The 27572-nt window shown below is 39.1% G+C and overlaps 1 protein-coding gene and 1 long non-coding RNA gene across 2 annotated transcripts in view; both read left to right on the forward strand.

Moving 5' to 3' along the window:
* LYPLAL1 (lysophospholipase like 1) overlaps positions 1-16423 on the forward strand; it is a 28604-nt gene extending 12181 nt beyond the window's left edge. Inside the window, exons 3-5 of the mRNA XM_061475562.1 lie at positions 2913-3082; positions 15471-15586; positions 16164-16423. Coding sequence (XP_061331546.1) covers positions 2913-3082; positions 15471-15586; positions 16164-16388 — 511 coding nt within the window. The 3' untranslated portion in view covers positions 16389-16423. The remainder of the gene's footprint in view (positions 1-2912; positions 3083-15470; positions 15587-16163) is intronic.
* A 4455-nt stretch (positions 16424-20878) lies between these two features.
* LOC133280651 (uncharacterized) lies at positions 20879-24418 on the forward strand. The gene is made up of 2 exons (XR_009747257.1): positions 20879-21055; positions 23111-24418. It is a non-coding gene; the product is annotated as an uncharacterized LOC133280651 (long non-coding RNA).
* The last annotated feature ends 3154 nt before the right edge of the window (positions 24419-27572 follow it).

Consider the following 27572-nt stretch of genomic DNA (forward strand, 5'->3'; position numbering starts at 1 on the left):
CCCAAACTTAAAGCTGACCATTTGGTCTGACACCATCCTTAGCTTACCATGCTGATCTTACCTGATGGAGTTTGCACTCTGTATTTCTTTCATGTGTTTCAGCCGAGCCTCCTGTGTCACTGTAACGTAGGGTTTGTTTGTGTTTTTGTCTTTTGTGGTTTAATTGTATGAAAAACTTTTGTGCTGTATTCTTGGAGCTGTACAGATGGTTCCATGCCAAACATATTTGTTTACCATGGTAATGTCTGAGTTGTAGTGTGCCAGCTAATAAAGGGATTTTTTTAAGGAACAAGGTGAATGACTAAAACAGATGTGCCAGTTGGGTGAACTACTAAAAGAATCTCACTTCTCAGCTTTATGTAAAGATTATTTTTAATGCATTTATGAGAAATCAAGAGGGGCTGCAAGGATGTTCTAGAGACTGCTGGAAGTGTCTTGCCATTTGCAGGGGGGTCTCTTCCTGTGGGCTTAAGACCCATTAGTCTTTCATCTGTCTTACTGGAGAATTTGCCAAGACAGCAGGTAAAAGTCCTCAGTTTTGATGCGTGATCAAGTATTATAATATCATAAATTTTTGTCTTGTTTATAAACTATATGAATCTTTCAGTTGTGGAGAAAACTGAGTATTTCTGTAATGTGAGTTTCTGTAATACTTCATTCTGTGGAAAGCCTGGGTCAACTTGCTATAATATTACAACCTTACACATCTTTTCTTACACAAATACCAGGTACTCTGGATTTACTGGAAAATGAAGCACTCTGGCTGCTAACCGGGATTGCTGTCAAAGTGTTTGAGAAAGAAGCTAAAACTATGAGTTCAGCGCTGTTTGCCCAAGCGCTTAGTCTGATGTACAACACATTGTCCAAGTGACTTCCAGAAACTCCACTGATTCTACTGTTATTGATATCATTGACTGGAATATCTGCTGTTAGAAGCTGACTTTTGTGAGTTAGAGATTTATAATCTGGGGGTTTAGGTGTTGATCAATTAATTTGAAAAGAATCCTGGAGACAGTGGCAATACTAAAGAGAAGCTAAGAAAACCAAACCAAAAAAATCAAACACACCAAAAAACCCCAATCCAACAAAACGATGGAGGAGAAAAAAACCCAAAAAAGCAAAAGCATTTTAAGAACATTTTTTAAACTGAGTTTAGGCTTATTGGGAGTATGAAGTATTTCCACTGAATTTCCTTTAACTTAGCATTCACTTTTTTTTTAATAGATAAGTAAAGGCTCATTTAAAATAATTGTTAATTCTGGTGCTTAAGTATACGGTTTGTTTTGGACTGAGCAAATGAAGGACCCACTTAAGGCACACACTGTACTGAACTTGACCACGTTTGTATGCCATTTTAAACTTCAACATGGGAAGTTCAGGTTGGATATAAAGAAGAAGTTCTTTACTATGAGGGTGGTGAGGCATTGGCACAGGGTGCCCAAAGAAGTGGTAAGTGCTCTGTCCCTGACAGTGTTCAAGGCCAGGTTGAGCAGAACCTTAGGTGACGCAGTCTAGTGTAAGGTTTCCCTGCCCATGGCAGGGGTTTGGAACAGTATGATCTTAAGGTCCTTTCCAACCCATCCTATGGTTAGGGACTCATTACTGAAGCTGTGCTTGTCTGTTACTGTTTGTTGCCTCTTTATTTATATTTGGCTTACCGGCTTTTCAAGTCATTGACTTCATTTATTTCGTGTTCATGGTACTGGGCAGATAAAAATCTGCGTTTTCTCATTTTTGACTTGCTTGGCTGCATAATGCAAATAATATACAGCCACTTGTACTAGTGGAGTATTTCTGGTTTAGAAATATCCATTTACATATGTGAAGCCTCTCTGGTATTAATAAAGGCAGAATTTATTCATTCATTAAGGAGAATTATAATAATGGCTTTCTTTTTTTTTTTTAGGTTACTTGCAGGTTTTTTTAATCCTAGCACTGAAAAGAAAGCCCAACACAGAAAGAGCACAGAAGTCAGTGTTAGTGTGTTCTCATCCAGACAGATTTATCAAAGGTGGTCTGTTTGTAGAAAATGATTGTCATATGATCTGAAATAAAAATGAAAAACCTGCCCCCTCATTAAACATTGCATACAAGGATTTTAGGGGGCTTGGTTTTGAGATGGAGCAGCAGTCTCGTACCAATATATGTGGTATTAAATTGTAGAGCCATTGCATGGCAGTAAGTTCACCTTTCTTGGGATTTCAGGGCTCCAGTTGTCATCTATATTTAAAAACAAGAGCTGCTTTGAATTGTAGCTTTCCTGATTATGAGATTTGGGCAGCATGTTAAAGCAGTTAAAATACTAAAATGACAACACAGTATTATGGTGGGGGGGAGCATCATGTCTCTAATTTGTACCTCTGTACCAATCCAGTAAGCACATGGCATTTTGTTCACTTATAAGGTACGTGCTCCATTAAGGTGAGGATGGCTGTATTTATTTAAGAAAAAGAAAAACTGAGAGAAGAAAGAAGATTTTTTTTATAAATACCTGGGTTTTTTTAATACCTATTTCTTGTCAATTTTCACAAGAATAACTGAATCCCATAAAATTAGCTCCTACAAACCTATCTTGTTTAGCAGTTATTTCAGTTTGTCCTAATCCAGGGTGGATTTCAACCCTAACTGTTTTAGGATTAAGAACCTCTTGGTGGGGTTAAGATTTAAAATGGTTAGGTAACCTGATCAACCTTCACATTTTACTGTTTCACACAGCTTCCAAATGCTGTCTTCATTCTTGAATGACCGTGTTTTGAATGCAAGGAAATGCAGTGTGTCTGGATATAAATTGAGTTGGAGCCAAAAGAGGTTCCTTCTGTCCTTTGTTGGAGAGTTGCTGAATTGTTCTTATCACCTATTTAGAAGGCTTTTGGTTTTAGGCTTTGTTAATAATTTGTTTTCTTTCCTTCCAGGCCATATACACCTATGAAAGGAGCCTTCTCCACTGTCTGGTTTGACAGGTACAAGATCTCCATTGACTGCCCAGAACACATCGAAAGTATTGATTCTATGTGCCGGGGACTTACAGACTTGATCAACGATGAGATTAAAAATGGCATTGCAAAGAATAGGATACTAATAGGTGAGACTTACTTCTAATGTGTTTATTAGGAGATTATCTACTTTGAATTTACTCCAGCCTTAAGGCTCATGAGCATGCCTTGCAACTGCCAAACACCCTCTTCAACAGCCAATCCTCAAGAATATTGAATCATTATTTAAACCTGTATTAGGTGGGGAATGTGGCTAGCTATAACTAAAAACGGGTTTTACTGTAAATAGTCATTTGTATTCATTATTTAAAGTAGAGTGGACAGTGATTTGCTTTAAGAAGTACATGTTTTTACTATTTTCTTTTAGCCTTTTCAAGAATAGAAAAGTTTATTTTCCCAAAATGACTTGTATCTTGGAGAGTGGAGATGTAGCATATAAATAATCATTGGCTTTTTCTTACTGCTCTAATAATTTTGAGTTAAATCATGGGGAAAATCATGCATGCAACACATCACTAAAGATTAACGCTTGCTAACAAATGAAGTATTTGCTGTCATAGTTCACATGTGTCTTTCTGTTCCTCTTCATTTCCACAGATTTCCAGTAACTTCACACTACTTTGGTGAAATATATGGTGGGATGTTGAGGCACAGTAGTTGAGGACAATGTAGAACCTGTGTCAGAGAGGGAATGAGAATTCACAAGTCCTTAGCTTCCTATCCCATCCCTAGACCAAAAACTGTTTCGGGTCGGGGAAAAAACTCCTAATGTGGGAATTTATAAATTTATGGCCATCTGAGTCACGCCATCAAAATCCTGTGAGATGCATCCACTACCCCTCGGACTACATATTTTCTTGGTTCAGCCCCATGTTGCTTTTTGAAGGCCTCTGTTTACTTTCTCTTTTTGGCTCTTTACCCTGGCTACAGAATGCATCGTTTTGGATGGCTGTCAGCACAGCCTCTTTGATCTGTCTTTCCTGTGTTATACCTGCTGGCTTGAAAATGGCTGAAGAAGTGCACGTGCTTTTGTGCTTTTCTGTAGAGTGAACTAGGAGATATTCTGTGTACCAACCCAACTTGCTACCAGGCTTTTCTGCTTTCTCTGTAGCCTTCAACATTAGAAATGGTGAAACTGCAGGGTATGAAAGTTGTTTTACAAGTCAGAAGCAGAGTAATGAAGTTGGTATGCACTGATTGTTTCAGCCCATAAATTCTTTGGAAGTCCCTGTCTCAGGGTGTTTACATTCCTTATCTGCATGTCAGAAATAATTTGTACTTGTTTTCTCACTCTGGAGGCTTTGATTTCAGGCTTCTAGAGTAAGATGCTGTTTCCTTGCCTCTGTGACGGAGCCTACGTGCATATATGAGAAATTCACTGGTGGAAATGAATTGTGTCACTTGTGGCTGCACAAGGTTGAGTGTTCTGACACAAGAACTCTCTGTCTTCTTTGCACTGGTTTTGATGATTAATCAGTGTGTGATGCAGTGGAGAGTGAAGCTTAAAGATCCCGTAAAGTTTCTGTACATAAAAGTTGGATTTCTGTCCAAGTCAACCTAATGTGACATTCTTAGTTGCTTTAGATGGGACTTTTAATGCAAATACCCATCTTCTGGAATTGTTTCTTAATGGAAATGAGGAATTCTGCTAAGGCACCTGTTGGCTTTATAACATTTTTGATAAAAAGAGGATATGAGGCTAAGGCTTGGTTATGAGGGTATAGTCAATGAATCACCGAACTGTAATGCCCACTGGGAAATGGGAAGATGGGTGGTCTGAAGTTTTTGAGTTTCAGAAAGGTTGGTGTACAGGACACAATAGAAGATACAATCACTCACTTAGAGTGTCAGAGAATAAGTCCTATCAGATGCTTTTAGATTTTTCTTTGAAAGTTGGGAATATCCATTTGGTACAAGAAGAGGAGGCTTGAGGTAACAGGTTGGGAGCAGACAGTAGAATTGTGGCTGCTGGTACCGAATAATTGGAGGAGGCAGCCTTCTTAAGGTGAAGGGAAAAGTAAGGAAATTATAGTAGAGGAAACAATGGTAAAATTTTGCTATGAATATTTCCTCAGTGCATTTGGTGATGTTGAGTCATTACTAATGAGATCCATAATGGGAATACTGGTATATATCTTACTGTGTTTCTACTTTCCATAATAGTTGAGAGAACAGACTGGAGGACTTGCCTGTGAAGAGCAGTGGGGGCCTTTTCAGGTAGGTCACAGAAGCCAAGAGAGCAGAGCAGTTTTGTGAAGATGTAGGCACAGAGAATGAGCCGATTGTTAAGGGGTTAAGGAAAACTGGGTTGTGGGACTGTGTGTTTTGTAATAAGTGGGAGTTTTAATGAGTGGAAAGAAAATGAGTATGAGGAGGGTAACAAGATTGAAGGTTATGGTTTTATATGGAATAGCAGACTAGAAATTGCAGGCTGAGGATGAGTGTCAGATATTGTTAGATGAGGGCAAGGGAGGTGTTAGGCAAGCAGGAAGGTGGGTAGCTGCTGACAGCTCAGAGGTGTGGGATAAGAAGGCAAGATCTGAAGGAGCACTGTGCAAAGAGTGAGTGGGAAGAGAGGGGAAGCAGGGGCAGGCTCTCAAGCGCTGGAAAATGAGAAACCCAACAGCTGGTGTTCTGGGGATGATTCTCCTTCTGGAGCCATTCAGACTTTCCACAAGGCTCAAGATTGTGGGTACATAAGATAATTTGTTCTGAAAGAAATTATAACCTGTACTGTTTGTTTCGGTAGCACAGTTGTCTCTGAAATCCACAAATGGCAAAAGTCTAAAGCTGAGGATAGAGTCCAGGTTGTGCAATGCCACTCCTCCTTATGTCAAGAAAAATATTGGTGCAGCATTGTTCTTAACAGCTGCTCTATGAATCTACTTCTGAAGAATTAATTTACTTACTGTACTGGAGGTAAAATCTTATTATTAAAGCCTCTGCATCAATTTAGTATAGCAATCAAGACACAGTAGTACAGGGCTCATCTACCCATTCCTATTTCCTGATGGCTTCATGAGTTGCTTTCCTGTTAGTACAGAAGTCTTTTGAAGAAAGTAGACTTGTGGTTCATTGAGGTTTATTTCCCCTGACCTTGGAGGAGGAAGGAAGGGAGACTTGACTGCAATATATAATTATTCAAAAATAATTATATCATCCCCAGAACTTTATAATGGAAGTTACTTTTTAGCCAAACATTCCTGTTGAGTTACTTTTACTGGTCTTCCTGGCTAAAAGACTTCTTGCAAATAGTCCTGCAAGTAGGTTTATATTGACTTTGGAGATAGAAGAGGGTGATAAAGTTAGTCAAATTCTGACACTTGGAGTTTTGATAGTATCCCTTCTTAAAACCTGGATTCTTCCTTCTTTATAAATGCCTGAATTCATCACTAAACAAGCAACCCACAGTTTGAAATGTGGGACAATAATTTCTTTTTCTATTTAAAACTGAAGTGGTTTTTCTGGTGGCTTTGCTTTGTTTTGTTTCCTTGTGGATTGTTTGTTGTTTTGTTTTGAACTGCTTCCATAGTGTTAGTGCACTGTAAAATAACTCCACTTAGGTGGAAATTGACACAGATTAACAATCTTATTCTGGAATATGTTAGAAGCTCTTGAAAGAAGTGGCCACTTCACATTTCGAGCATTATGATAGTGCTCTGTTTATTTGACTACATTTCAGGCAGTCTTTTTGTTCTCTCTTTCCTTAATTTTGCGCTACTTTCCTACTTCTACAGACCGCTTCTGATGTAGTGCAGAAATGCTGATCCAGGCGTGTTGGTCTCTGCCACCTGTAGTCACTCGTATAAGCAGCCAGGGAAAATAAACTTTTGATAACAGTCCTGTAGATTTGACTGTATGCCAAAAAACACATGAATGATTCCTGACCTGGTGTACTGTAACAATAACACAAGACACACAACCACTTTTTGTTTATTGCTAGATTTCTTACATAGCTACTGAACCATGGTGGAAGTAACATGAAAGCTCTGTGCTTCTTGTAAATATTAGCATTTCCATCTCAGTGTGTGTGAGAATGAGGTGGGGAGGAAATATCTTTGCTTTGATACTGCAGAGAAATAGGATTCTGTAAATATGGGAAGGTTAAAAAATCAACAATAAGTTTTTAAAACGTTGGGCAAACTATTTCACCTGCAATCTCAGTATTTTATGTCTTTTGGCTTCTAAGCCTTTTTCTGTCACTCATCCTATCTTGTATCTTCTGCCTTTATTAGGAAAAAGTGGTCTTTCAGTTAGAGGCACTTACTACCTTGCTCTTGCAGAGTAAATTCATGGGTTTGTTTTGCCATTTGTCAGTGCAATTCAAATTACATTTCTCTTTCTGTACCACCCATTATGTGGCTTTGTGGTTTATCTAAATTATGCCTATGAGGTGCTGGGCTCAAAGCAATACTGTTGGTCAGTCTCCCCCATAATAATAGGAAAGGTTACATTAATTTTCAGTGCATCAGTGTAAATGTGCATTGCATTTGTACTTTGGGGAAGATATTTGATGCTCTGGTTTGTTTGCACCTGAACTGGCCATTTATTTTTCTTTACTACTCTTTACTACTCTTTTTACTTCCTGATGAGCAAGCAAGAACAACAACAAATTTCCTTCTTAAATCATTCGGTAGGAGGTACAAATGCTAACAGTTTTAACCAAAGAGTAGGATCCACCACTTGTCACTTTGTTTCCCGGCTCTTGATGGAGTCTGTAGTAATGTATCTAGAAATGAAGGTCTTTGAAAGGTGGCACATTCTCAGTCTTGATCTGCGTGGCGTGTGACAGGATTAGCAAATGATAGTGATGATCAGGAGTAAATAATGCTCACAGCAGTAAACCCCAAAATAATTAAATCATGATATAGTTGTAAAGTCATTTCTTGACTTCGTGAACGAAGATTGGGGAAGGGCTTTACACACGCTTCCTACAAGTGCGCTGATGACTATAAAGACCAATGTGGGATAGGCAAATCCGGTTGCAAAAAGTACAGTGAAAGGTGTCCTTGGGTGGTATAGGTGGGGCGTGATTCTTTCTACGTTGTCTTTTCTTGTCAAGAATAATTCTGTGTGAGTTCTCAAAGGAGACAGCGGTGTTATGGAGCGACCAATGTCCTGAACCATCTGCATGCAGGGTTGGGTCTGCAACTTCCAGTGCACCTTATTGCCTGCCGTTTCGTCCCTCTCCTGTCGCTACAGAGCTTTGCAAGTGTGGGTAAACCCTTCAGGCCTGTGCAGTGGATTTTTTAGGTGAGGCACAGCGTGTGCAGAACTGGCCCCACCCTTTACACCTGAGGTTTATCTGCCAGGGCCTAGCGAGCTTGGATGGTGACAGCAAAGTCCTCAGGTCGTAGGCTTGATTAGAGTATCCTTCTCTTAGATGGATGGCCTTACAGGGCTAAACAAGCTCCATCTGCCTGGGTTTGAAGTTAGAGTTGTCCTTCTCCTAGAATGGTTGCCCGAAGGCTAGTGAGCCCATCCTGCCTATGGACACACTTTGACCCTTCGGTAGAGACATGTCTGGAATGGGAGACACTACTGGAGGCATATGCCACCACCAGCATAGCTCCCAACCTCACAAGGACATGCAAGCTCTTTCCCCACAGCAGGGGGGTGTCCGTGAAAGAGTGTCATAGTGTATTACTATCAAATAGTGTCTTTGGGGGAAGAAAAAAGAATTGCGAAGTGAATCAACTTGGGATTTTTCAGCCTTAGTAGAATTTTTGCTGAAAACATACACTTACTCGTGTTTAATAAATGCCTGAGTTCAGTGCAAAATTAAATGAATGGATGGGCTTTTGGAATGGGCTTTTTGGAGTGCTTGAGAGTCACGTGCACCCTGTGGCACATCTACAGATTTGTGTTTACTTTCTTCACAGTAGTGCCTGCAGAATCGTAGAGTGGGGCTTGACAGCATTTGCTAATCCATCTTCATGTGTCATTGCAGGTTCAGTTCTATTTAGGCAAATCCTTATCGCTTTGCTGCCTTCTAAAAAGTATCCGTTAATGAAAGGTTTACAGCTTTCCACAGCATCCTGTTCCTCTGCTTCTCTGTTCTTCAGTATAGAAAGTCTATTTTCTAGTTTTCTTCCTCTGATTAAGTTTAAAATAATGAATACCATGAGCATAAAGAGGTTATTCTCTTCCTTTTTCCAAGTGGTGCAATTGCAATTAACTGTCATTTTTGCAGCCAGCATAAGTATTGCAGCAGGGCTCTGCTGTCATCCTCATGAAAACACACCAGGTAAATAAAGCAAGCCATAGGTCTGATAGAGTAACATGTTAGTAAAAATTTGTTTGAGACTTTTCATGGATTTTATTTTCCTTCTAGTGCTAAAAATTATGATTCCTTAAGTATACACGTCTGGTTCCCCCTACCACCCATATCATATGAAAATGAAGCTGTAACTATTTCTGATTTTACTGTAAATCAATACATTAGAAACTATTGTATTCTTGGTTTTGACAGAAAGCAGTAAAACTCGTACTACTTAAGCATGCGTTTAAAAATGTGCTTTGTCTGGTGAGAAAGTTGGTTAGTAAATTGATTCATGCTCCTAACAAGAGGAAGTGGCTGAGCCCCTCAAGGGAAGTTGCCTTTGTTCTCAGTTGCTGAGTAACAAACAGAATAAAAAGGCTATCAAGGGAGCAGACCATTCATTGGAGTTCTGCTAGTGTTTAAGGTTAGTATTTAATGATGTTCCATGAATAGATTAAAAGGGGAAAATCACTGCTATGAGGAAATTCACTGGAGACAAAGTACATTTTTGAGCTTTACATTACACAAAAGCATTGTTCAGGGAGTTCTGTGGAGGAGGGAATTAGCTGATCCACTAGCATTTCTACTCTTTGCTGATATTTATATATGAACACTGTTAAAGGTGTATAATATTTCCATTCATGGGTGAGAAAGGAAGGTCAAAACAGAAAGTCAGCTTCTTTGTAGGTGCGTAGAACAAGGTTTTGCTGTTACCATTAATAGAAGGTAGATCACAGAAAGTCCCAAGGGACAACAGAAAGTAAACTGAAATGTAGGAAAATATCAGGAAAAAATCCTGATAACAAGCTGATTAAGGTAACTATGTTGAAATATTTAAGGAAGGGAGAAACTGAGAATCAAAAATGTGGAAGAATGGAAAGAAAATGAGGCAAGAGTATGTAATGTATTGTGATGATAACAGAACAGGCAAAGACAGTTTCTAACTGCTTGTGTAACCTCACACAACAGAGGAGTGTTTGTCTCTCCTTGCATAGTGGTGGTACACGCACTGTATGCTGTAGCATTCATCTCTTGCCACTTTGTTACTAAAGCTGTATTGACAAACTTGAAGAAATAGAGGGAAGGTGAAGAACAACTACTGTCAACTGGAGAGAAACTAGTGAAAAAATAGTGCTTAAAATAAAACGCCTCAAAATCTACCCCTACACACAAGTCTCATCCTTATCTCCTAAAAATCTGAGGCTTAGCTCCTCTTCCTCTTGGTTCTGTGCTGTAATGAAAAAGTTTGTACTCCTGCCACTCAAATTTGTGTGAAATCAGGTTGTTTCTGCAAGGAGCAGAAGATCTGAACTTGGCAGAATTCATGCACTAAATGGTATTGGTAAATAAAATTTGTTTCCTATGGCTGTGATTTCTAATATGGCAAACTTTTCTAATATGGTCACACTTTAGAATTACTCTGGAAAGAAAGACCAAAGAAATGGTCTGGTTTGTTGTTTCCCATATACGTAGACATTATCTGTAACAACCTGACTAAGGTATTTTGCAGTTAGATGTGTATGACTCGAGAAGCAATCAGCAATGTCAAACCTGTTTGTTAGAGAGGTGGGTTTTTCTGTAAAGAAGAATGGAAACCTGAAGAGCTTTCCGAGTATGTTGCAGGCACTAAAGTGGAGCATGGGGGAGAAGGCAGACTTTTTACTATTTCCTCATTCTCTTGTGTCATATACAATATGAGATGCTAAATGAAGAAACCTTTGTGCTAGATAATAGTTAGAAAGTTTCTGATACACAAACACTGTTAGACCAAATACAAAGAAATTAATAAAGCTGAAATTTAACAGTAGTTAAACATTTGGTTTCCTGAACTTGATATAAGGTCAAAGAGTCATCATGGACCAGATTATTATTGCAGACATTAATTTGCGCATTTGTATCTAAACCGAGATCTTTAGCAGAAGTGAACTCAAGGTTTTATGCAAACACTTTGTTTAAAAGTCCCTGAAGGCATTTGAAAACTCTGGAAAGAAGGTTTTATTACTGAAAAAATGGCAGCTGTGATGTGGGTTTCTCTTTTATTCAAGCATAAATAAATTACATATAAGAAATTCAGTCTCTATTCACTCTATTACATCATTGTATGGCTGGGGTTACCTTAACATAGTTACAGATGATATTACAGCAAAGAATGATTTGGTTTTAGTACGATATTGCATGGGAGTTCCCTTCTGATTCAAACTCTTCAATTTGGAAGTGTGACGGTTCTGTGATTTCAGCAGGTCTTTTTCAACTAGCAGTTTTATTCTCACTGCAGAGGGGCGTTGACTAGAAACCAGCACTGCAGAGAAGTAGATCTGAGGCCATAAATGAGTACTTGAGTGAAGTTTCCTTGCAACTATAGGAAGAGTGCTTTAATTGAGTCTGTTCTGTATGTGCTTAGTGCTGACCTTTTAGACTGTGCCTAGGCATCCTTTCTAAAGCAGGAAAGTTAATGCAAATAATTAGATGCTTTTTTGGACTTGTGTCCTAAGCACTGAGGAGCCAACCCTTCTTCACTGTTTTGAAACATTAATCACAGGTCTCTTTAAAAATGGATATAAGGGGGCAAATGGCTAATTCTGAATGTCTGTGCACACCCTTTGTAGTTTTGGAATGAGACTGGTCTCAAGCAAAGGGCTGGCTATTTTCTGCCCATCTAAGGTTGAAATGATGCTGTGTCATTTTGATCTTAACACTTGTGAGACAATCTGCTTAATGCTGTGAGGTTTACGTGTTCCTTATGCTGAGATCATTGGTGTACATAAGCCTACTTGTCCTTTCCTTCTGTGTTTTGCTTATGTTCTGTCACTTCATAAATTTGTGTAATATCTGTACCTGCCTCCTATTTTTTCTTGCTCCAAAATTTGAATTCTTATAAAAGGTCTTGACTTTTGTGTGTTATATCATATTTATGCTTATACTGAAATACTTCTTGTAACTGAAAAAAAAATTGTCTGCAACTACAAATGTTTACTGAAAGGGTTGTTTCCAGAGCATTTATTATACAGTATTTATTCAAGAGATCATTGTGGTATCAAGTAGTGATGAACTTCAGGTTTTCCCCTGGAAAACCAAACTCAAAGAACTAGTCCTTTGTATTACATTTTCTTGTAGTAGTATGAGCCACATAAAAGAACCATTACCTAATATTCTTCTAAACAGAAGGTGACTGCATTGTCAAAGACTGCTGGTGAGTAATTGCAGATAGTGTTGCCAGATTGTGACTAAGTGGGTACAAAATTTTAGATTAAATCATTTACAAACTAGTAATGAGTTTTCAATGCAGCTTTTTTTCCCCTCTATTCTGGAATACTTAAAATGGACTTCAGTTTATATGTGGGCAAAGTATTTCTGTAGTTACTTGTAAGCAAATACAAAATGGTGTCTTAAGAGTATAAGTGCTACTTTTGGGGATTGGGGATGACATAACCATTCAGAGCAATCAAAAGGAAATGAAGTAAATGATTGGATTCCACAGGAGAGAATATAGGGAACTTCAGCACAAGATGATGTTGTTTACATATTAACTTTGCATAGCTTTATTTTATATGCTTTCTCAGAAGGCTGTATTTTTCTCTGTCTGTAAATGGGGTCAGTGATGGATTTTTGTGGTTAATATGGCATTTGTGAGGTATATCAGTTTTGGGTTTTTTTGTTGTAGACTGCTTATATGTGGCAGGAGAACATGTCTGATAGGAAATGGTGTTGCAGATGAAAGGCTTGCAGTGGTATTTTCAATATTTTTATTTTTGTGAAGACAAGTTTGTTCAAAAATGTCAGGTGTGGGCTGTGTGTGAGTTTTTAAGATGTGCTCTCAACTTGTTTACACACATTTACTCCTTTTCCTCAAGTACCTTTGTTTTTGAACTGCCAGTGAGTACTTAGACATCATACACTTAACTTTAACCTGGTTAAAGGCTAAATAGCAGGTCCTGGCTTTCTTTACCAAAGATAAATATCAGGGTATTATCAGCTCCCTGGGTGCATAGCTAAGGGGTCCCAGGTGTATCTCCTAGTTTGAGGATACAGTTCTCAATTCAGTTAAGGGCTTGTTGTGGTTTAAACCCAGTCAGGTAATTCGTTCGCTCACTCCCCCCCCCCCCCTTCTTGCCCTCCCCCTGCTCTCGGAGGGACAGAGGGGAGAATCGAAAAGAATGCAACTCCCACGGGTTGAGATAAGAACAGTTTAGTAACTAAGGTATAACACAAATCACTACTGCTACCACCAATGATAATAATGATAAAGGAAATAACAAGGGAAGAGAATACAACACCTCAGCACCAGCGAACCGATAACTCGCCCCCCAAGCCCGACCAAGCTTCGACCGATACCTCCTCCAACCCTGCAGTCTCCCAGCCCTTCCGGCTCACTCCCAGTTACATCCTGGGCATGACGTGCTGTGGTATGGAATACCTCTTTGGTCAGTTTGGGTCAGGTGTCCTGTCTCTGCTTCCTCCTGGCTTCCCCTCCTCCCTGGCAGAGCATGAGGCTCACAAAGTCCTTGGCCAAACCAAAACATCCTTGTTATCAGCTCTGTTCCTGAGCTGAAAGTCAAAACACTGCACTACACCAGCTACCAAGAAGGAGAAAAAATGACTGCTACTGCTGAACCCAGGACAGGGCTGTGTTTGAAAAAGGAAAGCGAGACTCCAGTTTTCCACGTTGCGTGGTCTTGCTCTTTCTCCCTAAGATCCACATTCAGGAACCTGCAGTTACCACTTCTGACCATAATCATCTCTTAAGACTACAAGGTGACAGTAAGTAGAAAGAAGAATCAGAAACTCAGTAGAGATTCTGAATCCATTGGAAATAAAAAAAATAATGTGTGGGAGAAAGAAAACACTTCATGTCTGGGTTAGACTAGTGTTGTCAGCAAAATTTCCTACACAAATCCATCCAGATATTCCACTCACAACTTAGCGTGAGCTAGATGGGCCTCAGACCTGCTGGGACTTGCAGATAAACGTGCTAGAAGAGGATTCCCCATTAGGAACAGTCTAACCATGACCCAACTAATATTTCCAAAGTGCAGTGTTTCCTGCCTCTGAGCTGGTGTGTGTGCCAGAGATTTCCTGTGTGGTCCCAGGATCCAAAGTTACAGGGTGTCACTGGGCTCAGAGTGCCCCACAGTGAAACTTTCTGCCTCGGTTTTGTTTAGCATCTATGTCAAACTTCAGCACGGCACATAAGTCAGCCACAGAGGGATTACGTAGCCCTTGAAAAAGAACTATTCCCATTCTGGAATCTCATTTTAATCTCTTCAAAAAGATAACAAGCTGAAATAGTTGTCTGCTATTTTTGTATTTCTTCTTCCATCCCTGATCTTATGCCTCTTGTGTGAAAAGGTCTGGGCTCAGAATCTTAACATCTAATTGACACCAGTTAAGTGCCTGGTACAAACCACTTGTATCACCAGTACCATGGATGCTAATGCCCCCCTAAGTAGAGCTGCGGTCATAGCCTTTTTGCTGGTTGCAGTCTCTGTGCTAGAAGAGATTTCAGCAGCCAATCATTCTTCACCCTAGTCATTATTTGAAACAGTCAATATAATAGCCTGTGCACTGTGTCCTTGTGAAGTAATGCAGTAGTCTGGATTTATTTCCTAATGAATAACCATTTGTCATGTAAAAACTATCCCTGAGGAACTCTCGCATAAGGAATTAGTGCAGCTGAAGAGACATATGGAGCACAGAAGGTCATTAATTCAGAGATCCTGTTAGAGCTCAGGTGGGGTATTTGCATTTTTTCCCCATTTATTATATACTTTAAGATGTAACAACAAAAAAACCCTCCAACAAACGTAGTACACCTCTGTGTTTAATGTGGTGAATGTTCATTGATTATGTACAGTAATGATACAGATCTCATGTGCATGCTACTAGCCTAGGGGAACAATAAATTGAATAAAAAAGCATTGAGAATTATTTGTTCGTAGAGATTTGCTTTGTTAACGGCAGAGAGTATATGATCATGGTGTTTAACTGCCTGATAGGGACTATACATATACATACAGTAACTAATCCTTAGCGGTACTTTAGCTATCCAACTTCTTAATTGAATCATGCTTTAAAATCATTGCAACCTTTATGTTACTCAGTGGCTTTTGATTGCATTGTGTATAAAAGAAACAAGCCTGAAGATAAAAATTAATTGGACACTGGGTTACAAAGTCATATAGCAAAATCCAATCTTTGTTTCTTTTGTTGCATCCTAGGAGGCTTTTCCATGGGAGGTGGAATGGCAATGCACTTAGCGTATAGGTTTCATCAAGATCTGGCAGGAGTCTTTGCTTTGTCTAGTTTTCTCAATAAAGACTCTGCTGTTTATCAGGTGAGTGTGTGGAAGTCTTTACAAAAAAACTGCTTAGCTAAAAGCAAAAGAGGATAATTGAGTATAGAATGTTTATTCATGTGATGCAGTTCATTAATATTCTCAATCTGTGACATTTCCTGGAAACAAATAATTAGAGTATTAGGAAAGTGAGGCTTAAAAAGCTGCCCTTACATGAGGTTTTGTTTCTTTTTTGCACAGACAGTGCAATTATTTTATTTGTAGTAAGTTAGTGTAGAAAGCAGATGAGGAAATGAAATGATTTCTGAGTTCTCTTTAATTGTTAGAGAGTCCATGTAAGTATAACTATTATTTGAAAATTTGTGATGAATTACAATTCTCATGGGCTCCATCTGCTGTCATGATTTTTTTTTTTCTATTTCTCTTATTGGAGAGGGGTATAGACCTTAAACCCTATCATTTGCCGAGATTTAGCACATTGGAATTGCATATGGAAGTGCAGTTTATTCCCAGTATTTCTTTGTTTGCTGCTACTAAAATGTATGAAAATTCTCACCATGTAATTAGCTATTAATTAAAATTTTTTAATGATGTGTCTGTTTTTTTTTACATTTAGGCTTTGAAAAGAAATGAAAGTGTTCTTCCAGAATTATTTCAGTGTCATGGAACTGCTGATGAACTTGTCCTCTATTCATGGGGTGAAGAGACCAACAAGATGCTAAAGTCACTGGGAGTATCAGCATCACTTCATACTTTTCCAGACCTTAATCATGAGTTAAGCAGACCTGAAATTGAAAAACTAAAAACCTGGATTGTAAAGAAATTACCTGTTGAAGCATAAGCACAAATGAATAAATAAGATGCAGCTTTCACATACTTTCTGATTTTTGTAGTTTTAAGAAATGCTTGGCATGTATGTGAGTGTACCATGTACCTTATATAAGCACAGCTTGATGCAGACACTGTTACATTCTATAAAGTTCACTTAAGTGCTGAATTGATGGTGCTGTTAACACTCATTACACTCATTCTATCATCTGGATTTCTTTTCCTGTTTTCTTGTCCAGTTTTGAAATGCATATTCATGTCAGTCTATGGAAAAATAATGACTAATATTATTAAAGCCATTCCTAAATAATCAAAACAGTATTCAGGTAGGATTGACCTTAATTTCCCAGATACCTTTCTTTTTCATGTTTGTGTGTTCTAAGATGGAAAAATATACAGTGTGGTCAGCTTTGCAATAGCATTGGAGCATAAAAAGGCTGCTATAGTCTGTTATTTAAATAATGGACTTTTTACTCATGGGAATATATACATATATTCAAGTTACTTCACTTAGAGGAACTTTATTGGCTTCAGTTGTGTTTTCAGAATGTGGGAATGAACCTGCATCAAAGCAGAGCTGTATGTCACCTCAAAACCTAACCAAAGTTAGTGGTGAAAGCCACAAGTAGCTGTGTCTAGCTATACCAGAGGCCCTAGTTCTTACTCATTCTCATTGATTTGTTACTCGGAGATCTAGTTTTATGCAGGTTGCTTGAGCCCTGTGTGGTTTATAGTGTAGGCTTAAACCCCAGTGGATAAAGTGCCATCATGATAGTTAAGTTCTATCCCGTTTTTGAAGAAATCATTCTTTGGGCACCGTTCCTGTAGAAACCTGTTTTTGCCAACAGATTTAGTTTGGCCTGCAAGATAGCATTTGAAATGAAAAGTTGAGGATACTTGACTCCTCTGTGAATATTTAAGAGTTGTAAATAATGATTGTGATATAAAGAAAACTTGTATCCTGTTATTTTAATGGTGGATGATTCATTTCTATGTCATTTTCATAAATTAACTCAGGGTATAAATATCTCTTATGTAATTTTAAGGCTTTTTTTATTGCCCCCCCCCCCCCCACCTTTCTCCTCCCCAAATTTAGCAATTTTTTTAGCATTATAAGGTATTCAGCCTTTTGCCAAAGCAAATAGATCCAACTCTTTTGCTTAATCTTGTCCCTCCCCCTTTTCTGAAGAGTGGATCTAGGACACTGTTGTTTGCCCTGTCACAGCAGGTTGCTGCCTATACTGGCTCTGACTCCACAAGCCTTAGCCAGCTCTGCTGGACTGAGTTTTATTTGAATCCTCATGCACCTAAGCCAGCTTTTACCTATCTTGAAGAATACGCAAAGGGGAAAAAAATGTCACTGTTCAAGCACAAGGCATGTAATTGGCAGTAGCAAGTAACAACTTCCTGCTGCTAAAAATACTTTACTTTATTTCATTTTGCTAGCATTAGCGAGTCAGCAGGCTATTCTGAGAAACAGGGTTTTAAATGGCACATGAAAACTCAGCTATTTGAAACAGTAACCAGGCAGCACTTTTTCCTGGTGCCCTGGGCTTCCTAATTACCACAAATTAAATGGAAGCAGGTGTGTTCCGAGGCAGCTGAGCTAATATTGCCTTGGCCCAACTCTAATTGCAATCCTTGACAAGTGAAGGTGAAGGCATTTTAGGGCTAATACATCATTTTGAGGTTTGCACTGTTTTCTGCTCGTCCTACAGTTCCTGTCGGTAGGCTGTTTAAACTGCTAATGCAAGGTGGCAACTCATTTTGGTGACAAGTGCATTCAGACGAGAAAGTGGTGGCCTCCTGGCAAGGTGGCTTTTTGCAAGGTCAGAACAGCACAAAGCAGTTGAAATAAGGTTATGGAGGGAATAGAAATTATTACGAAGCCAAACCCAGTTCTTTTGATTGTTTTTGTAGTGTCTGTAGTTGCAAATACAGAAGATATACAGAGTTTGGTTTTGTTCCCCTGATATAGGCTGAGAAGCAATTTCAAAGGTTTGCATTTCATATCTTGCTTAGAAAACAGTGAAGTCCCCAGTTTGAATCTTTTTTCTTCCGTCTTCCTTGGCTTGTGAGTTAAACACTGTGACATGAGATTGGAAAACTGTTGGGTTTATGCTGTAAAGGGGTCCCAAATCTCAGAGTTTTGAGGTCACTTTTGGAATGTTAGGAAACTTCTCAGAGTTTTCCATCAGTAAACAGGTAGCTGCAGTGATGACTGTGTGGCTTGGGCATAAATGGGCAAATGCCCAGCCTATTTGCCAAGGATTGTGTGGTTCTGTTTCTCAGATTGTGCCTAGCTCAGGTTGAACAAACAGATGAAAGTTTAGCCCACAAAAAGCTGGACTGCTGGTTGGTATTGAGAAGCAGCCAGAGGCAATGTTGGTCTGTGAAGACACTGGGCCTGCTGTTAAATTTCTAGTCATATGAAAACTTTAATAGCCAAAATCAGCCCAGGTGCTTGACAGCATGTTTCAGAAGGAATTCAGGTAAGTTTTTGACTGACTGGCCCCTTTTTACTACACTTAAAAAAGCAGCGTACACTTAAAAAAGCTTAAGAAGTCACTACAGCTCCATGATTTATCTTTTGGTTGCTGGGTGGAGTTTGAAGTACTTTGTAGCATCTTTAAGGATTAAAGAGTTTCCTTTTGACTAGGTCATTGCATGTTGTTGGGACAGAGTTACAGTAGCAGAGGCCAGGGCATACAGAGCCCTGAGCTGGTATGTGATATTAGTTGTATCTAGTATAGAAAAAGAGAATGGAAAAGAATACAACTGTTTTCATTCATCCCTAGTATTTCAGACCTGTTATCTTCACAGGTGTTTATGTTTATGTTATGTATCATGTGATGATATTAAGGAGATAGATGACATGTACTTTTAAGAGGAGCAAACAACTCAGTTGTCTCTTATTTTTTTCTTTTACATAGGCTTTCTCCTGTTTCTTTCTTACAGATTGAAGGAGAAAAACATGTTTAAAGATACAATCCTGTACATCATTGTGAAGAGCAAATTGCAAAATTTCAGTGCTAAGCATGGATCTGTATCACTTGAGCTACTGAAGGTACGAGAGCATCAGTAGAACAATGGTGGCTCAGTGCTGATCCAGAGGAGACAGGAGCAATTACCTGGCATGCTGTTTATGTTCCTATTGTAACTCTTTGGGGATTTTTTTCTTTCAAACTTAGAAAAGAGTTTGGCATTTAAGTATGAACTTCTAAAACCATTTAAAAATATAACCAAAATAACTGAGTAAATCCACTCAGATTGATGTTACTTTATTGGAGCTTGGTACTGTTTCAGTAAGCAAAAGAAAACCAGTTTACCCTTTAACTCTCGTGGGCTCTGTTGGTGTGTTCCATACTGCTTCAGAAACAAAGCACTGAGTGTTAGGACTCTTTTCCTTTTTAATTTTCTGACAGTACCCATTTGTATTTCATATGTTTGCAGCTTGTGACTAGATCATTGCTTTGAACCTGAGTGCCTTCTGAATAAGTAATGTGCTAGTACAGACATGTAAAGCCAGAGAACAAATGTGAATAAGGCAGAAATTGACTAATCAATGAGGGAAGCCAGAAGTTTTTGGTAACATAATTTTAACATTAAAGTAAGTTCTCAAATTAGTCACTTCTCATGCTAGATCTTTAGCTTTTTTAGTAAATCATCTTTAAAGCCATTTAACAAGTCTCTACAGATGGAGTGAGCCAAGTGAGTGAATATAGCTTGCATTTATAAAGATGAGATCCAGATGGCAAAACACAGAAATGGGAACCTAGTGGATGATGTTAGAATTAAATTTGTTAAGATATAGATGGAGGAAAGCAATAAGAGTTTATTTCCAGTTGAGCCACGTTCTAAGACAGCTGAGAAGGCTGTTTGGGAGATCTTAAAAGAAAAATCCATTCCATTAGTTTTCCAACTTGAGTAAACCTTAATTTGTGATGCAGCTGGTTAAAGGTGCCCTAGAGAAAGGAAATAACACAATTACCAATTCATGTAGTTTCCTACTTTTGTTTGTTTCCCAAACTCCCTTCCATTGTAGGAACCTGATATTGCTACTCAGAAGAAACAGCAGCTAGCAGCTCTCTTTTCAATACCAAATTGTCTGCTCAGATATTTCTTTATACACTGCAGTGGGACTTAACAGCATCCCGTTCATGTCTTGGTTACCAACTGATCAGTAGCACTCACCGAGCATGTGCAAGACAAGTGCTTCTTCTTGTACAGAGCTGTGAAGGAGAGTATTTGTCTTTATAAATGAGAGCTATAAGGAAAGGAAAAGTCAGTGGCTTTCCCATCCCCATTCTGTACTTCAGTGGCCAGCATTAGCTAAAGATGTGAAACACCTGGATTTAATTCCTCTGCCCATCTGAGCACGTTCACCTGTGTACCAGGTCTTAAAGTGTTACCTGTATAGCCAATTTATCTGGTATATTTTTAGTATAGACTGTATTATCATTCAGTAGAATGCAGAAGGTATTCCACATTTTCTTTTGCCTAAGAGCTAGGCTGCTTCTCTGTCTTTCTCTGAAGGAGTGTTTAAGTGTTGAAGTGGAGAAGACAGCATCCTGCATCAGTGTGCTGATGACTGGTTTGAGTCATTTCCTGTGAGCCTGGAATACCAGCCTGCATTCTCTCTTGCAGAGGCAGGAAATGATCTTGTTCCCTGTGTCTCGGGTGAGCACTGTGTTTAATGAACAGTTAGATTAATAAAACAATTTCAGAGGAGCCGGTGGCATGGATCTAGTAAAGCCCTTTATTCCCCAGGGCACAGCAGTGAGCCTGACTACCTTAGCTAATGTGCCACCATTGGGACAGGTTTTGTGAGTTTGATTTAAAGTGCAGAAATTCAGCTCCCTTGTTAAGCATTTGAGGGCTGTAGGCACTTCTTTGGTCAGGCGGCAGCTGAAATCTTTTGTGAGTTCATTGTGTAAATCAGTTGGCTCTTTGAAAATACAGGCAAAAGCTGGTTGCTCCTTAAGCCCTCCAAAACAGTTATGAAATGAGCGTTAAGCATTATTCTTGGATCAGTAATGGCTTGTGATAAGGAAGTTAGATTCCTGAGAGCAAAGCCAATGAGACTTTGTAACCTGGGCCTTAAAAGATTGTCAAAATAGACCAGAGAGTATACTTACATCTTTTCCACTACTTCATAAGGCCAATATTTTGCGATTGCAGGATATCTTGTTCAGGCTTCTTGAAAGTGCTTATTGTTGGGGGTTGGAACTAGATGATCTTAAGGTCCTTTCCAACCCTAACTATTCTATGATTCTATGATTCTATGAATGAGTCTAATACTCTAAAGCTCAGAATAAAAACATAAGCTAATTTATTGGTTGCTTGAGCTCTCTCGGTATAATTAAAGATGTTTTTCAGGATGTATGTAGACATCAAGCACATCAGATAGTTTGAATTGAAGAAAGACATCAAGAGGTGTTACTGTCATGTATACAGCAGTAGGGAATTTATAAAAGTATGAATTCTGCTGCTTCTTGGCCTTTAAAACATGCAGAAGAAAATCAGACAGCAAGGCTTACCTGCTGTCATTGCTAATCTTAGGGTAAAAAATCCTTTCTGGAGTGCATTTCAGCCAAATACTGATACTCAAGTCTGTGAATAGCCTCTGCTGCCTTAGAGCCTATGTTTCCCACTGATGGATCTATGTAGAGAGTCTGGCTTCAAAGACTGGACGAGGCCTTGGGTGATATGATTTAGCGTAAAGTGTCCCTGCCCACAGCAGGGGGGTTGGAACTAGATGATCTTAAGGTCCTTTCCAACCCTAATGATTCTATGATTCTATGAGAGTTTGTTTTGTTTAAATTTGGAGGGTTTGGGGTGAAGTTCTTAATGTAGCCAAGGTCTTGTGTGAGGCAGCCAGAAGAATTATGAGCCTTAGTTACAGCAGTACGCCAAAAAAGCAAAGGCAATGATTTAATGCTTCCAGAGTAGTAAGAATGATCAAATGCTCACCTATCCTTCCCTTCCATGGCTGTGATTTCTAATTGCTAATCTCTAGCCCAGTTAAGGTATGCTTGTATCTGAGGAAGGTCTCCCTTTTGGGTTTACTTTTTTATGACATGTAAGTTAGAGTAATTTGCAGGTTAATGTGATACGCATCCTTCTTCATTTATACTTAAAAGAAAATGGAGCTTCCCTTAATTTTCTTCGCACTGCAGAAATAGCCATGGCTGATGGATAACCTTCTGGACAAGAACTGTTGCATAATCATCAATAGGGCTTTTCCAGATATGCAGCAATTTAAATCAGGTTTATCAGCAGGCCCCTTTTGATTTAAGCTTTGATCCTGCGCTTCTCAGAGAAATGAATGGGTTTTACAGTGTTTTCACTGAATAGCTCTGGACACCTGCAGCATGTACTAAGGTGATGTGGAGTGGTGTGTGCTAATCTAAAACAATTCCCTCAGTAATGAACTTGATAAAAAATGAAGGAGGGTGCTGCCAGTATTTTCAATAGTATGTTGACATAGTTTTTTGGAAACAATGTGGCCCATGCTTCTGTTTGTGTTTATAATTTAGCATGACTCATACCCAGAAGTCAGAACTGTCCTGGTGAAAAGAAAAGGATGGATATTAAGATTACAAGTGCCCAGGCAGATTTTGTGTATCGAAAGTTGACAAAAAAGACAATTTGCAGAGGTTTCAGTAAGTGTATCATTAAATCATCCTTGGCTCCTGCTCAGTTGTTTTTCTAAAATGATGCTTCTCTAAGCAGAAATATAAACATGTGAACCACTGAAGGTGACTTTCTTGGAAGAACTGGTTTTTTTCCCCACCAAGGAAACATATTTTTTTCTGAGATGTCCAATTGATTAGTGCCAGACCAATGGAATTAGTAAGTGAAATCCTCAAGATGTTCGATTGTTTTTATAGCACAACTCAGTTCCCAGTGTTTTTCTATATGTGAAAATATTTGGCAGCTTTGTTGACCAAATAGGCAATAGTATGTGAATTTCACTTTTTATCTAAAGGCCCTTTGGTTTCATGTCTCAAACGTAGGAGTTTGACATTCAGCTAAACCAGGGTAAGTGATTGTCTTCATAACTTCTGTGGAGTGTCATGAGAAAGTAGAGCCTCGTGTCATGCTCAGCTGCATCAGAACTAGACATACATGTTTGGCTTTCCTGAAGGCATTTGCATACACAGCAGGCTGTCAAGCCTGGAATTGCCTGTGTAGGCCTGCTGGCCTCAGCAGCTCTCCCCATGGCCCATGTGGAGACTTAGGTCTGCTCTCCCAGTGTTATAAGCAAGTTCCATCTTCATAGAGGACCCCCCTTCCTATGTTTGGCTTGAGCAGCACCAAGGAACATACACATTGAATAAATTCCCTTCTTGAAGTAATACCAGTACTTTGGTTAAGCCACTGTAAAACTACTGGTATGCATTTGTTCATAGTTTGGAAAATACTGTTTTCATTACAGTAAACCAATATAAACATCAGCAATATTGCTATCAAACAAATTAGTTCTCATGTGAAATGTATGGTGAGTAAATTTGTTATGTAGCTGAATACAGTATTATTTAATGGAACTTGATTTGGTGCCAACCAAACATACGGATCTTTAAATGTGTTCCCCTTGTGGCTGAAATCATCCACCAGTAACATGTGCTGTATTCCCTTCCAGACTTACAGGCTGGCTGCCCTTATTGTATGAGGTTTTGAAATGCAACAAATAGCACTGGTGTGGGGGGAGGAAAACAGTGCAACAATTTCTGTTTTGTTAGTTAGTTTTCAAAAAAATTGGCATGACTAAAACTTTTCTTCTCTCTTCCCCCATCTTTCAGCCTGGAAAAGCGTTATGTTTTATCTTCAGAAGCCATAAAGCCATAAAAGTTCTTCATTCTTTTGAGGATCCATTTCTCTTCTTTCCTTTTTTACCAGGGGAAATTGATAGAAGAGCAAAAGAGGAGATAAATGGGAGGCGGGGAAATGCAGGTAAATCTTTTTGTGCTTGACTTTTTGCAATATTAAAATAATTACTAAAGGAATATATATTTCTGAATAAATATGTTTTTCAGAAAACACTGCCTTTCCTTTTTTTTTCCCTTAGTTGTGACTGCTCTTTGACAGGAAGCAGTATTGGGAAAGCTACTTCAGCAATCACATTTTTAACCACAGAACTTTAATGGGCTAACACAATAGCTGACATTACATTTGCAGCAGAAGTAATAGCATAAATCCTTATGTAACAAACGCTTCTGTGCATACTTATATTGATCGCTGTGAATAGTAGTAATTCAAATCAGTGTCGTTCCCTTTTTGTAGTAAGACATACACAAGTATCAGTGAGTTTAATAGTGTTCTTCTATAGCAGTTAGTGTGTTAAGGTGGGCTCTGAAAATTACTGCACTGTAATTAACCTCAAGTCATTTAAATGTAATGCACTGCAATTTCTTTAAAACCTTCCCTTTGCAATTAATCAAATGCTGAAGTGGTGCTAAGCAGGATGGGCCTCATTTTACTTTGTCAAATTCCCTTTACTGCTATAACCACAAGTGAGGGTGCTGTAATGATTTACATGTACAACATCTGCACGCACTAATGTCTCTTGTAGTCAAAATTGTGTTTTGGCTGAGACAATCAAATGGTGAAAATTATATTCCCAGATTTGTGCTCAACATTGCATTCAGGGCTTTGAATGTGTTCTTTGGCCAGACCTGGTAAAAGTTACCTGATGGTGGTGTGCAAAACTTAAAGGCACTCAAAAATCCAGCTCCAGGCACTGGATTGAGACCACCTTAGAGAGATTTGGCTTTAGAGAGCAGCAGGAAAATAAAATGTACTTTCAATAAATAATTAGGATGACCTGTTAATGCTATTGGGAGTAGAGTGGAGTTGTCTGTGCCAGTTCCTTCTGTAAGCTGGTGTAGCTCCTTTGGGACCAGTTGAACCTTGCCAACATACATCAGCCAAGGACCTGGTATGAGCGGAGTTACTTCGGGTTTGACCCTGTGCCAGCTGAAGAGTTGCTTCTCTTGGATAGTACCTCAAGTAGAGGAGAATGTTGAAGGGGCAATTCAGCAGATGTTGAGGTTTTTTAAACCTCAGGAAAATGTCAGTGAAATGGTGGCATAATATTGACGGATGGAGAGGGAGCATTTGTGTTGCAATTGATATAGCAACCAGGGGCAAGCTGAAAGGTGTTCTTACTCCCTCAAAAACAGTTGGGGGCTAATTATAGATCCACTGATGTAATGGGAACATTCTGACCCACCATTATTGTCATAATCATAGTTGTAAGCCTGGTAAATTAAAAGGTCTGTTTTCCTTGCTTTCTGCGTACAAATTCCATTTCATAATGTTTTGGGCTATTCTGGGGAGGTTACAGGGCCCTGAAGGTAATTAAACTTACTCAGTCATCAGCAGCTTGACTTGTAACCCACCCAAGGAGTGCTTATAATAGTATTGCTTCATTTTGTTATTTGTCTTGAAAGTTGCTTAGCTGAAGGTGAGATGCAGTCCAGGGAACCTCACTAAAATATTAGAGTTCTGTGCAGCTAATACTGTCTATCTTGTTTAAATCTTGGTAGAAAGGGGATAATGAAGAAGGGAAGCAGTTTGGGGAACTTGAGTGTTGCGTGTTGTCCTCCTATGGTGAGTATGGAGCAGTGTGTATATGGTAGTGGTGTGTGTTGTGGGGCACCATCCGGAGCAGGACCGAGAACGGGGGCATCTGTATTTCTGTGTAAATCCAACTAAGTCATCACACGTTTGCTGATACACAGACTTTGGGTACTTTTTTTTTTTTTTTATCAAGTGAGTCCACCAAGTCTGTCTGCAGTGTTAGGCTTGTGTTTCTGCAAGAAAAATGTGGCTCATGTCTCACGCTGTCTCTAGTGGCAATTGATTCCTGAACTGTTTCAAGGCAAAATCAAACTTTCAGTGTAGTCTGTACTGTCACAGATGACTTAAGCTGATTTGGTCAACTTTGCTGTCAAACAGTTTTGAGGTGCTCAGCCTTTGTTCTGTTTGGACTTATCTGGGAAGAGAAAACTAGCCTTTTGCCAAGGTGTTTCCAGATTAAAGCCCATGTCCTCTTCGTGCAGGTGATGGTTTGGACTCAAGAGTAGAACTGTAGAAGAAGTGGGAACAAAATGCTCAAGTTTCTTCTTCCTGCAGGGTTGGGTTTGGCATACGGATGACAACGTCCAGTCAGCATCACAGTAATGAGGGCCTGGGAATGAGCTATCAGGTTGGTTAGCTGTGAGTAGGTTATGATCTTGCCTGTTCAGTCAGAATTAAGCTGGACTTTACTTGCACAAGCCAGATGCAGAGACAAAACATGTAGGTCTTGAGTTTGGATCTGGTGTTGCAACCTGAGTTACACTGAGTAAGGTGGTATGATAGCAGTATGCATGGGTGAGAAACACAGTCCAGGAAGATCTGATCTCCTAGGAAGAAAAATTATATGCATCACTCTTTTCTTGTGGGGTCTGGGATGGAATTGTTGTGGGGTTCCTTTAAAGGATCAAAAGTGATGTGTGTGTTGAGCCAGGATAGAGTTTGAAGCTGACAGTACTTAGAAGGCAGGTATCTGAGGTACAAGCATGATGCAATCCAGTGAGACATGGTTGGAGAGGGTGAGAGAGGACAGCAGAGATGGTGAATAACCTTCAGAGGAGAGACCCTGGGGGCCATAACCTCAGTTCAGAGAAGAGGTAATACTTAGAGGGGCCAAAAGGGGAGCAGAAAATATCAGAAGCTTTTGAGAGGGGCAGAAGGTTATGATCTGTTCCCCAGCCACCACTTGGAGATAAGCTTCTCTTTAGGAAAGAATCAGCAATCTTTAAAATTTATGTGATGTGTATAAAATGAAGTGCTTTCTCAGCTGATCCCTTAGCCAAATGTAAAACAGTCTGAAGCTTTTCAAAGCTTCGTAATCTTTAAAATTATAAATCAGTGTTTTTATACTGTATTGAAATGGCCACAAACTCCCAACCTTTGTGATAAGCTACCACAAAAAGGACTGGAAGCCAGCAAATATTTCTTGTTAATAATCTCAGAAGAACAGAAGAAACTGCTTTTTTTTTTTTCCCCCCAAAGACTGAAAAAAATGATTCCCAAATTCTGCTCAAACTGTTGATAACTTGTGCTTTGGTTAATTAGGGAATAACCCTTAAGGTTATTCTAAGAGTGCTGGTTAAAGACACTTCAAATTATGTTAGTTGAGCAAAGT

Source organism: Pezoporus flaviventris, unplaced genomic scaffold (genome assembly GCF_033815535.1).
Source record: "Pezoporus flaviventris isolate CSIRO_AGI_PZ_B2104156 unplaced genomic scaffold, CSIRO_AGI_Pfla_v1 ptg000083l, whole genome shotgun sequence".
Lineage (NCBI taxonomy): Eukaryota > Metazoa > Chordata > Aves > Psittaciformes > Psittacidae > Pezoporus > Pezoporus flaviventris.